This window comes from Odontomachus brunneus, unplaced genomic scaffold, assembly GCF_010583005.1.
Source record: "Odontomachus brunneus isolate Ranch 3 - 2012 unplaced genomic scaffold, Obru_v1 Obru_scaffold_006, whole genome shotgun sequence".
In the NCBI taxonomy this organism is placed as follows: domain Eukaryota; kingdom Metazoa; phylum Arthropoda; class Insecta; order Hymenoptera; family Formicidae; genus Odontomachus; species Odontomachus brunneus.
In genome coordinates this window covers 1,568,985-1,580,148 of record NW_022639456.1, presented here as the reverse complement: position 1 = coordinate 1,580,148, position 11,164 = coordinate 1,568,985, and the positions used below count along the sequence as shown (strand labels likewise).

General features: G+C 42.6%; 3 protein-coding genes across 10 annotated transcripts; 1 reads left to right on the top strand and 2 right to left on the bottom strand.

Annotated features, from left to right (window-relative positions):
- Nucleotides 1-63: 63 nt before the first annotated feature.
- On the bottom strand, nucleotides 64-7,460 carry LOC116852233. Of its 4 annotated transcripts, XM_032832394.1 has the most exons (12): nucleotides 7,310-7,460; nucleotides 6,838-7,141; nucleotides 6,261-6,585; nucleotides 5,097-5,266; nucleotides 4,459-4,679; nucleotides 3,737-4,091; nucleotides 3,422-3,628; nucleotides 3,228-3,347; nucleotides 2,701-2,934; nucleotides 2,137-2,299; nucleotides 1,398-1,868; nucleotides 64-1,311 (listed from the first exon to the last, which is right to left on the bottom strand). In XM_032832394.1, the coding sequence occupies exons 3-12, from the start codon at nucleotides 6,431-6,433 to the stop codon at nucleotides 513-515; spliced, it is 2,913 nt and encodes a 970-aa protein (XP_032688285.1). In that variant the 5' UTR covers nucleotides 6,434-6,585; nucleotides 6,838-7,141; nucleotides 7,310-7,460; the 3' UTR covers nucleotides 64-512. The 4 variants fall into 4 exon arrangements, with proteins under 4 accessions (XP_032688285.1, XP_032688274.1, XP_032688254.1 ...); XM_032832383.1 differs by lacking the exon at nucleotides 7,310-7,460 and having other exon boundaries at nucleotides 6,838-7,258; XM_032832363.1 differs by lacking the exon at nucleotides 7,310-7,460 and having other exon boundaries at nucleotides 6,727-6,853.
- Nucleotides 7,407-8,731, top strand: LOC116852254 (transmembrane protein 222). The gene is made up of 4 exons (XM_032832437.1): nucleotides 7,407-7,586; nucleotides 7,806-8,016; nucleotides 8,089-8,219; nucleotides 8,302-8,731. Exons 1-4 carry the CDS (start codon nucleotides 7,438-7,440, stop codon nucleotides 8,384-8,386), a joined length of 576 nt encoding a protein of 191 aa, XP_032688328.1. The 5' UTR covers nucleotides 7,407-7,437; the 3' UTR covers nucleotides 8,387-8,731.
- Nucleotides 8,732-10,303, bottom strand: LOC116852260. 5 transcript variants are annotated; one of them, XM_032832474.1, is made up of 2 exons: nucleotides 10,093-10,303; nucleotides 8,732-9,760 (listed from the first exon to the last, which is right to left on the bottom strand). In XM_032832474.1, exon 2 carries the CDS (start codon nucleotides 9,744-9,746, stop codon nucleotides 9,297-9,299), a length of 450 nt encoding a protein of 149 aa, XP_032688365.1. In that variant the 5' UTR covers nucleotides 9,747-9,760; nucleotides 10,093-10,303; the 3' UTR covers nucleotides 8,732-9,296. The 5 variants fall into 5 exon arrangements, with proteins under 5 accessions (XP_032688365.1, XP_032688345.1, XP_032688361.1 ...); XM_032832454.1 differs by having other exon boundaries at nucleotides 8,732-9,746; XM_032832470.1 differs by having other exon boundaries at nucleotides 8,732-9,746; nucleotides 10,021-10,298.
- Nucleotides 10,304-11,164: the final 861 nt, after the last annotated feature.

Sequence of the window (11,164 nt, the reverse complement as noted above, 5' to 3'; positions counted from 1 at the left end):
TTATAGTTTTCCTTTTTCATATAAATTCTTTGAGATTTTACTATATTTTTAGTCTAGCAATGGATTATCGGTCAGGTCTATCTTGCTAAGGAGCACCCTAAATTTCGCTGAAAAAAAACCTAGCAGATTTCGCTAGAAACACAGCAAGGTGTTTTAATAGTACATCTCAGTCTCTGAAATATAAGCAGCGCACATGAAATAAAAGGATCGAGTGAATTACTGCAGAATGCCGATCTATTTCTCGGTTACAAAGGGTACGGTCCAGCGGGCGCTGCAAATGCTTTGTAGCGTTTTTATTTCTTTCTCTTTCTTCACTCGAATCCGAGGAATAGAACAAGAGGGAGAAACGCTGCGCAACATTTGTAACGGTTGTTGGATCGCGCTCAAAGTCCTGCAGTAAATTTTACTATAAAATTCTCTCCGTGTATCGTAGCGACGTATCAGGTTTTCAGGTTATCAGGCTTTTCAGGTAGTTTTCAATTTCTCACGGCTTCCACCTACAATAAACGGAATTAACTCGACGAGGCGTCCTCGCTGGAACGCCATATGCGGGTTCGCATTCTCTCTCGCAACTCTCTCGTCGTCCGCCGCGACGACCCGCCCGGGTCGCGCGCGATTCCGTGCTTCGGAGTACCGAAGATCACAGCGACCGATTGCCGTTGTCCATGGGTGACGTTGTGGTTCCTGCGCGCCAAGTACAGGTCCAAGGCCCGGATGCCCTCGTAGAGGCTGTCCAAGTCGCAGCCGGTGTATCGTCGCTTGCTGCCGCGCCGAGGAAGTACGCTCTTCGGCGTGACGCTCGGCGTGCTCGCCATCGTGCTGGGACTCGTCGTGCACCCGACGCTCGCCGCCTCCGATACGATCTCAAATTCGTTTTGTAGCTTCTCGTAGCTGTTGCATGCGCTCACCGTGGAGATCTTGGTCAGACAGTTGTCGCGAGAGCACGCGGAGAACTTTCCGGAAGAAGCTCCGCGCAGAGTGCCGAAGGACGGCGACGACGTCGCTGTTGAGTTCAAGCTGGTGCTCTGGTGAGACGGTCTGGCCAGCTTGCTACCCAGAAGTCGTACGAGGGCGTTTCTCGATTTCAAGGTCTCCTCCGTCTCCTGATACTCATTAGGGCTTTTCATGGAAGTGGATTCGGTCGCCACCGTGGCTTTTGACTCCGGCATCTCGTGGTCATCGTCGCGGCTTATCGATGTCGTCGAACTGCTCGACGAGGAATCAGCCATCGGGAGATCTTGAAGATCATGGCTGTTGATAGCGCAACCGCACGCTCCTTCGCAAGAATAGCTGGTGTTACTTCCGTCCGACCTGTTGGCAAGGTTCGACTCAACGCTACGAACAGATTTCTCAGTCGAGTTACATACATGCGAAGGTCTTAAGGCCCTTAGAATTACCTGTCGATGATCTCATCGTAATTTTCTTCCGGTGCACGACAACTGTTCTCCCCCGACGCTTCCGTAGCGACTTCTCGAGCGATCTGAGTCTCCTTCGGAGGATCGTCGGGTCGCCAGTTTGCGTCCAAGGTGGCGGGACGACCCATCAAGCACGTGGCAGATGTTGCGATGTTAACAGATAAGGATACGGCATCGACAGATGCTGAGGAGTGACCTGCGGATTGAGGATACTGCATGCTACGTCGGAACCAATTGCGACGAACCGGACAGATCTGCCTCATCGAGGCCGACAAGCCAGCTATCACGTTCCTCGATATAGTTCCCGGCGGTGTAATGTACGGGGGCGGTGGACTCTCGGGTATACGTGGCCGTCGATCGTTCCCCGACATTATCGAGGTCGTTTGGCTGCTACGACTGTTGCTCGCGCCTTCCACTACTAGGTAAGTAGAGGAGTTCGCGTCCTCATCGCGCCTTTGTGATAAAGTTTGACGTTTAATCCTTCATAATTCATTTAGAGATCGCGCCATTTCGTGAAAATCGAGATCCCGTCTTGAATTAATAATAGATCTTATTTTTCATTTGATTTAAAGCGCTCATTGCTTCACAAGATTTTAGATGACAGAATCAGGATGATGTAGTTATGGAACTGCGAGGAATTATTGAAAAATTTAAAGTATTATTCGATGGCTCTGCGAGATTCAACATGAATCAAAATAGAATGGCGAAAAGAGGACCTTACTGGTTCGGAGAGTTTCTGTTGCAAGTTACACGATTCAAGCATTGAGCCTTCTTGGGCAAGACGAGTTTCGCGACCTCCTCGTAGCCCGGCGGAGCTTCGTACACGGGTGGATCGTCCGGAATGGATATTTCATCAATCCGTGCACCGTCTGCAATATTAAAAACTGTCCGGAGTCACGTGAGAGTCGTCTTGCTCCCATTAACTGTGGGAGCCAACGACTCCCATTAGCAGTCGACGTGCTTCGACTTGTGCGCTTGAAGAGCTCGCGATCGATATCGCGCGAACGACTCGTTGGAGAAGTATCATCAGGTGCAAATGTTGATCTCTTTAGGAATTTATTAGAGTAGAAATACCTCGATTTTCTTGCGAATGAAATTTACCCGTGGGTAAAAAGCAAGACATGATTGATGCATGAGTTTGATAAATAAATATAATTTATTCTTCTCCCTTTGCTCCCAAAGTTCACTGCGCCAGTAACGGCACTTTCTCTTATCTGCTTTCCGATAGTACCGCGACTTCCGAGACGTTCCGTGCAAAAGACAAGAATATTCCTCGCACACGTACCTAAAAGCTCGCTGATTGTCTCGAGACGAGACTGCAGTTCCCTTTGTTGCCTCGCTCTGGCTCCTATTCTATGGAGCAGTATAATGAGGGCCGATATCAGAACAATCAGACCGAGACTGCTGGCAACGAACACCAGGGTGGCTGTTTTCAGATCGGGATATCGATCGATCTTTGGGAAGTAGTAATTCGCTTTGTTCGTGTGCCATTTGCGATCGCGCGGTTCCACACTCCAATCTGCGGGATATTTTAGAAACGGTTCAGAAAACAGCTCCGTTTATTCAAACACAATCGAAGCTGAGTATTATTTATTCCTTTGGAAAATTCAAGTGTGAGATTTGATTTCAATTTTTGGAATAAATGGGAGAATTATTCATCAACAAAGTAATCGATATCGTTTATACCAACGTACTGACAGCATTCTGATAATTTCTTTCATTGAAGATAATTTTTTTTTAAATACACTATCCAGAATCCCTTTCGTGTCAAGCCTTCAAGTCGCATGCGCCTTACAGAAGATAGACACTCACCTTGAAAACACGTCACCGGCTCGTCGCTGTTATCGCCGCAATGATCGAAACCATCGCAGTTCAGTTGACTGGGGATACATCTATGATTCTGACAGAGGAAGTCGGTGCCAGCGAAGCAATCTACAATGTATTAACCGTCAGAATCGAATTTTAGCGAAATCAATTTTACTCACCTCCGTCAGAAATAGACTCACCCATGTAGCTGAAGGCCGCATAGGCGATTGCCAAGTGAGAACTCGGGCCGAATATACCACGAAGACTCACGTGGAATCCGCTGGAGACTGGCGCGACGTGTTCCCTGTGTCTGAGAGGCTGCAGCTGGCTAGCCGGGTGTCTGATAACTTCCAACGACATCAAGGCCGAGGTCGGACCTTCTTTTATAATCAGCTCCGTGTTGCCGGCTAAAAAATTCCGTTCGACATCACAAAGTATAGCAAGTCTTTTCGCTTACAGAAACATCAACTACGAGAATCACTATAAAAATCCCGTCTGATCCATGATCCACGTACCCATGTCGGCGAAACCCACCACCTTCAGGTACATGTGCGTCTTCATGTGCAGAAAATTCTTCGGCGGCCGGATCAGCCAGACGCAATCGTAGGTCTTCACCCCTTGGCCGACCATGTTCATCATCGTGATAGCACCACCCAAGTTCTCCACGTATCCGCCGCAGTCCGTGATCGGCTGCACGGACTTGTCGAACGCGTGACCGATCACGAATGAGTAAAAGGCCTTGTAGCCCAGGCCGGTGCCGCCGTTGGCGTAAAACCTAATCAGCAACGACGGGCCAGAGCTGACGATCACCGGCGGTCGAAATCTCGCACCGCTGGTCACGTCCAAGCGTTGACCGTTCCAGTCGTAGAACTGCATGGAAAGAAATAACTCCGTAATTGTAATTGAGTTTTCTGTTACCTGAGGAGTAGACGAGAACTCAGTTGTAGGAGTACAAAGATTTCTATTCAGTCAATTGCTCCCAGTTATTCCAATTGAATGTTAATGCAGCTGAATGTTTCAAATTTAATGCAGCAGAATGTTTTCGGCCACAATAACACAGATGTATCATTTTTCGTCGATATATCATTTCTTGTCTGGTCTCCATTCAGTTACACAAATTGACATTTTCTTTCCCTGTGGAGCTCGTAACGCGAAAACATCGAGTTCGTCGACTACAAAGAATTAAAGAGGTGAAACAGCTCGATAGGAAGAATGATTATGAATGTACTCCATGTACCTCCATTATGGAGACCGTCGCTAATTGAAAGTCGCTGAAGAGTAATCTGATCCTGCAGGTGGGAGCTTCACTGAGACACGTGATGATGTATTCCAGGCCCAAGTCGCGCGGATATCGAGCCGGGAAAAATGGCGAGGTCAGAATACCGCCGCCGGTGCCGTTCGAGCCCTTTGTCGGCGCCCCCGATGTCATTTCCGTGCCTTTCAAGTGCAGTCTATTTCCTGCGGAGCGAAAGAACGACGCGTCGATTCCGGAATACTTTGTCGGACCACGGTGACGTTCGATTTAAGAACGAGAAGGGAAAAAAGGGACTAAATTATTCATGCCTCCGCGCGTCACAAGGCAAATCGAAGCATATCGGAAAATTCGCTTCGATATTCTATATGAGATTCCGTGAAACAGGATGAAGAATACTCGAAATACGATTCTCTCTCTAACTTAATCGAGACGTTTCGCGGTATCGTCTGGGTTATTCCGAGGAATGGACGGCAGCTATTGCATTTCCCCGCGTCGGGCTAATTAATATTTAACGCGTCCAAACCAGCTCGGTTTTGGGTCTCCGCAAACAGAGGATTAATTTGTAACGTAGATATTATCAAACGCGAAATTACTGATCGACTGTTGTTATTTGTACTGACTTTCCGCCGTGTACTCGATGGTGAACGCGTGCTTGTGGGACTGGCTGTAGAGCAGGTTTATGGACAAGGTTCTCGTACTCGATCTGTATATGATCGGCGCATACGATCCGCAGAACGGCGTGCCAGACACGTCCTCATAGGGCGGTTCCGAGAGCCACACGTAGTCGCACCTACAAAGCGCATATCCGCTTTCAAAGCGAGCTCTTTACATCCCGTTGCTGAGAGGTAATAACATATACTACAAGCATATTCTCTGACGGCAACGAGTTGAAACCGCGAAGTCGCTTATCCAGTTTCCGCGTTTAGCAAAGCGACGAGGCTTGCACGAGCTTGTCATCAATTTCACGAACTTGATTTCATGTGTTGTTTTACAAATGGGAAATCAGACGACTACATGAAAGAGGGCAGAAAATTAATAACGACTTTGATTAAATATGACATGTATTTTGTTTCGTTATTATCGATAAAAGAAATACAGCCGAGAATCCGACGAGTTCTTATAAGCCCTTTTAGTCCATTTTATTTTAACGATTACCCAGTAAAAACATATTGAGTCACAATAACATATTACGGTATATACGGAACACTCATATTGTAATAATTTCCCTCTCAACAACGTAACTTTTATGTATGATGTGTATTATATTGCGCTTACATTATATATAGAGTGAGAAATTATAATGTTATTATAATGTTAATATAACATTAATGTAACTTTATGTTTATTGAGTAGTTATTAGTTTTAATTACGTCGCTTCACATCTGCGGAAATTACACAAGCACACGGGAAAAAAGTCTCGTGCAACTGAATAGAGACTAAACGAGAAACTCGCTAATGAGAAGTAATATTTCTGTTACTATGACTGAAACACACATTTGTCTGAACATTCAGCTGCGTTAAAACTCGGTTGAAATAACTGAGAGCCAGTCTGGCTGAGATCCTGGGTGGAAAAATCTCCCACAGGAATCTTTCTGTTTCTATACAACTGAGTTTTGCATTTTATTTTTTATCCAGATGACAAAAAATTCAGTTACACTAACGAAGTTGTTTTCTTTCCGTGTGCACGTTATATTATTCCTAACGATCAATTTTATAGATCCAAGAGTGCGTTAAGAAGAAAGACAATCCGATCGTTCAGCGACGCGTTTACTGATGCGTCTCACCTGCAGGGACTGTCCATCACGACACCTCCGTCACCGCAGTGATGCGACAGCGCGATATTCCTGAAAGTGACGACGATCACACAGGACGGACATGTCACCAGCTCGAGGCTGCACTGATGGTGCGAGCTGTTGGTGGTCGCGTAGAGACGCGACGCCGGCAGCCTGGCTGGCATGTTCCTGACGAAGGTGACATTCTTCGCGAAGAGAACACCCTTCTCGCCCAGCTCCAGATACAGACGCCTGCCATTGTGGGGCCCGCAGATGTCCTCGTTACGGATAACGTTCCCGGTAGCCGCGAGCACCCAGCAGAACGTCGCGAAGATCACTGCAGCCGCGGGATGGTTTTATAGAGAAACAAACGAGAAGAATGAGACAAAGCTAAGAGATCGGTACTGCTCGCCACGTTTGATTTTTTACGCGCGTGCTTTTGCTTCGACTATCACTGCGATGTGTTCATATCTCTTACCGTATTTAGTCCGGTGCATATTCGCAGCACGGAAAGCAACGTTCTGCGCTTTCCGCCCAGGGAAACCTGAGCCGCGTATAATTTCGTTAGCGCGGCGACGGTGTTACGCACCTTGCTAATATCGAATAAGGCACTCTTATGGCATCCTCGAGGCAGCGGATAGTGTCGTCCTTGTATCTTTTATTTGGCACGGTGAGTTCAACTCGGTACGATATTGTTGACGGTATCTACTTGAAAAGCTGCATTATATAACGACATTATTATATTTTTAGTGCCGTTCCCGGGGTCGTCTTCGTCGTGTCACCTTTGGATCTCGTCTCTCTGAGCTCTACGAGATCGGTTCCGTGAATAATGAGCAAGCGACGAGCACGATATATTCTGTTACAATTGCCGCTCTTGAATGCAATTTATTTTTCTGTAAGAAAAGAGAGATAATTTTTGCGATTACATCCTGAAGGAAGAAAGTAAAGGATGAGGTATAAAGTGCAAAACGCACTAGAATCATTCTGAATATCATTCTGTCAGGATGTTCTGGACAACGTCCTGAGCACACGCTGGATAATCTCAGGACGATTTGTAGTACCTAAGATATTAGTCTCTGAAGTTCGAATAAAATTCCACTTGTTGAAAAGTCGAGTAACAACAAAAAGCGGTTTGCTGCAGCGGTCAGTTGCCCGCCATTGATGCGCAGTGACCCGGTAACCGCGCTACATGACGGACGAAGGAGAGATGAGAGATCCTGATCTGTTAACGAGTATCTCGGAGCTGTCAAATGATACACCTGAGATGGATCTCAGCATACATCCAGAGAGACAGAGATTCCCCTTCTGCATCGTCTGGACACCGTTGCCCTTCATAACGTAAATTAATCTCTGAAAATCGGGCGTCACCTGATCCTAACCTCAATCGCCTCGTCCTGCGTATTTTGACATTTGTCAAATCGTCGTCATTATTGCCGAGAATAGTTACTAATATCGTTGTTAGAGACTCGTGAAGGTTTCCTGTAACATATAACAGCTCACATTCGTCACGTTGAACGTGCGTCTTCTTTAAATTAACATGGAAACTTGATTTTTAAGATATATCTTACCGTTTATCGGGCATATGGGCATTGCGACGTCAACGGGAGTGATAAGGGACTTCGCTGGCCCTTACTACGTCTCTGAGGACGATATGGCGTTCGGCAAACCCACGAAATACTGGCAGTTGGATTACACCAAAGCCAAGGGAGGTATACAGGGATGGGATGCCGCTGTAGCAGAAGCTAGCGAATATTATAAAACTAGAATGGTAATGGAATGGTGAATGGGAGCAATATATTGCAGCTTCGTGCACCATGACGCAGAAGTCATTTTTCCACAGCACTGCTTATGCTGGGATAACTGCCATTCACATGTAGCTCGAGCCTTGGATTTAATGGCATATAACAACTCGAGCAACTGGAATATGGTAAAACTTGCATTTTACATGCTGATTTATGGAAAATATGTGGGGTAAGGACAATTTTAAGAGTAGTACAAAAACGTACATGGTATTTATTGTCGATATTCTTCATGGATGTTATTATTGTTTCAGTGTCCTAGGATACCTCAAGACTTGGTTACCATTTTGCTTGCTCATTATAATTGTGCTGGGTTTAAGTCTATATATGAGTATATAAGTGTATGTGTGTATAAGCAAATTATAAATATATTAATTTACAGTTAAGAGATTTAAAACTTACACTTTGGAATACTCTTTATGAAAATCTTGTGAATAAACATATAAGAGTATAGCGTGGTTAAACCGAAGTGTTTGGCATTGTAATTTATGTCGCTTATGATGCAAAACTGTCTGGAATATAAATCAGGACTTTGTTGTACATGCAAGAAATATATGGAAATCTACTGGTGGATATAATATCTATTTGCACTTTTATAGTGCACAAGTACAATTTATCGTATTTATGGTAAATTTATATATTTTTTTGTCCATTTAAGCATGGAATAAAATTAAATATAAGATATATGCTTCCTCATGTATATATTATATTGTACACATATCCTTACATTTATTACACTTATACAATCTTAACAGTTACTCTATATATTATACACAATGGCAAATATGTGCTTTAATTACATGTGCAAACATGGCATTATTTGAGATGAAATCATCTCTTCGTAACACAATCGACTGTATTAAAAAAATATACTTGAAATAGTCTTCTTGGACTAATAATAATTTCTGACAGTTTTGTCCTAAACATCCTAAACATTTAACTATGTAACAATATTTAATGTTTATATATGAATATATAATTTTTTTTCTATGAGTACTTAGAAAATGTCCAACTATTGCTATAAGAAAAGTAAGGATGTGTTTTAGAAAAATAGAACGCTTATAAGTAAATCAAAGAATCAAACCTAATGTCTTTTGTGCGAATGTTGTATAGCGGTTATCTCTTAAATATAATCTAATCAAGTAATTATCTAATCAAGTAACTAAAGAGTATGCTGTATCTATGATTAAGTTTGATTCCTTAATTCATAGAACTGATATATAAAAATCTGAATTAGAGGAATTTTAGGTTACTCATTAGGTTCTCTGCTATCCATTTCTGTGATAACACCTTCCTCAAGAGCGAAATCATAATCATAATTCTGACTTTCTAGTCTCTCAATAAAAGACAGGATTTCACTAATCCTCAATCCATCTATATCTAAATCTTGGTTCATATTACTCTGCAATTTCTTGCATAATTTAAATGGTACACCACTCAGGTAATGAGGAGCTTCCATTTGCTGACTCAATTTTGGCAAGTTACCGGTCGACATGGCAGGATAAGTAGGTGTTCCACCTATTAGTGGATATAATCCACTGTGATGCGATGTACTCTCTCCACCAACGTTAGGTGGCAACGAGGTCCTCCTCCTTTCCACAACCACAAAATCATCAGATTGATCCCCAGAAGGATGTTCCTCTTCTGTAGAATCAGGAGGTGAGTCCTTGTGCTTTTTTTTGCCAAAGAACCAGGACATCTTCTGCAAGAAATCTTGATCTAGTAATTTGTCAGAATTCTATTTTAATGTACATATAGTTATGTTAATGCTAAGAATCACACAAAGCAAATAGTTTTATCTTTTGTGTTGAATTTTTTTAATAAGATACTGTTATATAGTTTGTGATACTTCCTAGCTGTCTATTGATTAAACTAGCTCGGACTATAATGTTATCGTGCATGACGTGAGGGGAACTACAAACTTACGATAAAACGCGTAGTATCGCAGAAAATATAATACAACGTTTACTCACATGCAAATAATTAAAAACTTAACAAAGGACCTATAATCACAAACACAATAACTGGTCGTACTAAAGACTGACCATGTTGCTCGCTTTGTATTAATTATTTCTTCAAGATGACAAATAAGTTCGCGCTCCCACGGTGATGGACGTGATCATAGATAATGCCTTCTGTTCAACTCTGAACTTTCTGCACTGGTGCATGAAATGTACACTAAAGATCTTAGCAACAGTGACGTCAATAATCGCTGAGCCTTTTTATAGAGCAGCGATACTCGATACAAATTCACTCCTAACACAAATAATTTTTTGTTATAAAAACTCAACTGAAAGATGAGATTGAAATTTGCTCAATTATCATTTCTTGCTTAACTCGACATATCTTGACAAGACATAATGACAATATTTAGATTAACATAATTAAAAATTAGAGAATATATTCAATTTTTAAAATGCTATCTCGTTATCATTATTTTTGCCGAATTTACAGCTTGTTAAATTGTGTCTAATTTTTATGATAATATAAAAGATTACCTAACCTACCGTGAAGCAATACTCTCTCTTTCTCTGTTCAATATTGTTAAAAAATTAAAAGTATGGTCGATATTTGTAGTTAGTCTTATATCTAATACCGTCTTAAATTCATCTTCAGATGATGAATGGATCATTTTATTGGCTACGGGGTATCTGAAAGGGAATTTAAAATATAAACCAATCTATGATCAAATACGACCGATCCATTGTCAGGTGCAATCCATTAGACGCCGCAGATACTTTGAAACACCGTATAGACCAATTATGTCTATTCTTTAAGCGCTTCAGACGTTTACGGTGTCTAATGGATCGCGCTTTTAGAGTCATACTACAATTTCAATTTCTCGGTCCGTATGGTGGCGACTCGTAGCGGGAACTTTAGAACTAACTTACAAAAATAACGGGTCTAATAATCTTCAGAATACTCTTTATTTAGATTCGTTATTTTAACAATAAATAAGTTTGTTCGCATTGCTTGTACTTTTGATACTTTTACATCTAATATCCGTTGCACACCAGACGCGATAAATGATATCTAATGAAAGCTCTTCTTTCTAAAAAGAGACCAGTGTACAACGGACATTAACTGTAAAAGTATCAAAAATGCAAGCAACACGAG

Bases quoted from the DNA above. Each gene is read 5' to 3' on its own strand.
- LOC116852233 (XM_032832363.1), bottom strand. The intron at 2,300-2,700 runs GTACGTGTGCGA...GACTCCGGACAG, and splicing joins GACAATCAGCGAGCTTTTAG to TTTTTAATATTGCAGACGGT. The intron at 1,869-2,136 runs GTAAGGTCCTCT...TTTATCACAAAG, and splicing joins AACAGAAACTCTCCGAACCA to GCGCGATGAGGACGCGAACT.
- LOC116852254 (XM_032832437.1), top strand. From the start codon at position 7,438: ATGACGGACGAAGGAGAGATGAGAGATCCTGATCTGTTAACGAGTATC. The intron at 8,017-8,088 runs GTAATGGAATGG...ATTTTTCCACAG, and splicing joins AATATTATAAAACTAGAATG to CACTGCTTATGCTGGGATAA. The intron at 8,220-8,301 runs GTAAGGACAATT...TTATTGTTTCAG, and splicing joins ATTTATGGAAAATATGTGGG to TGTCCTAGGATACCTCAAGA.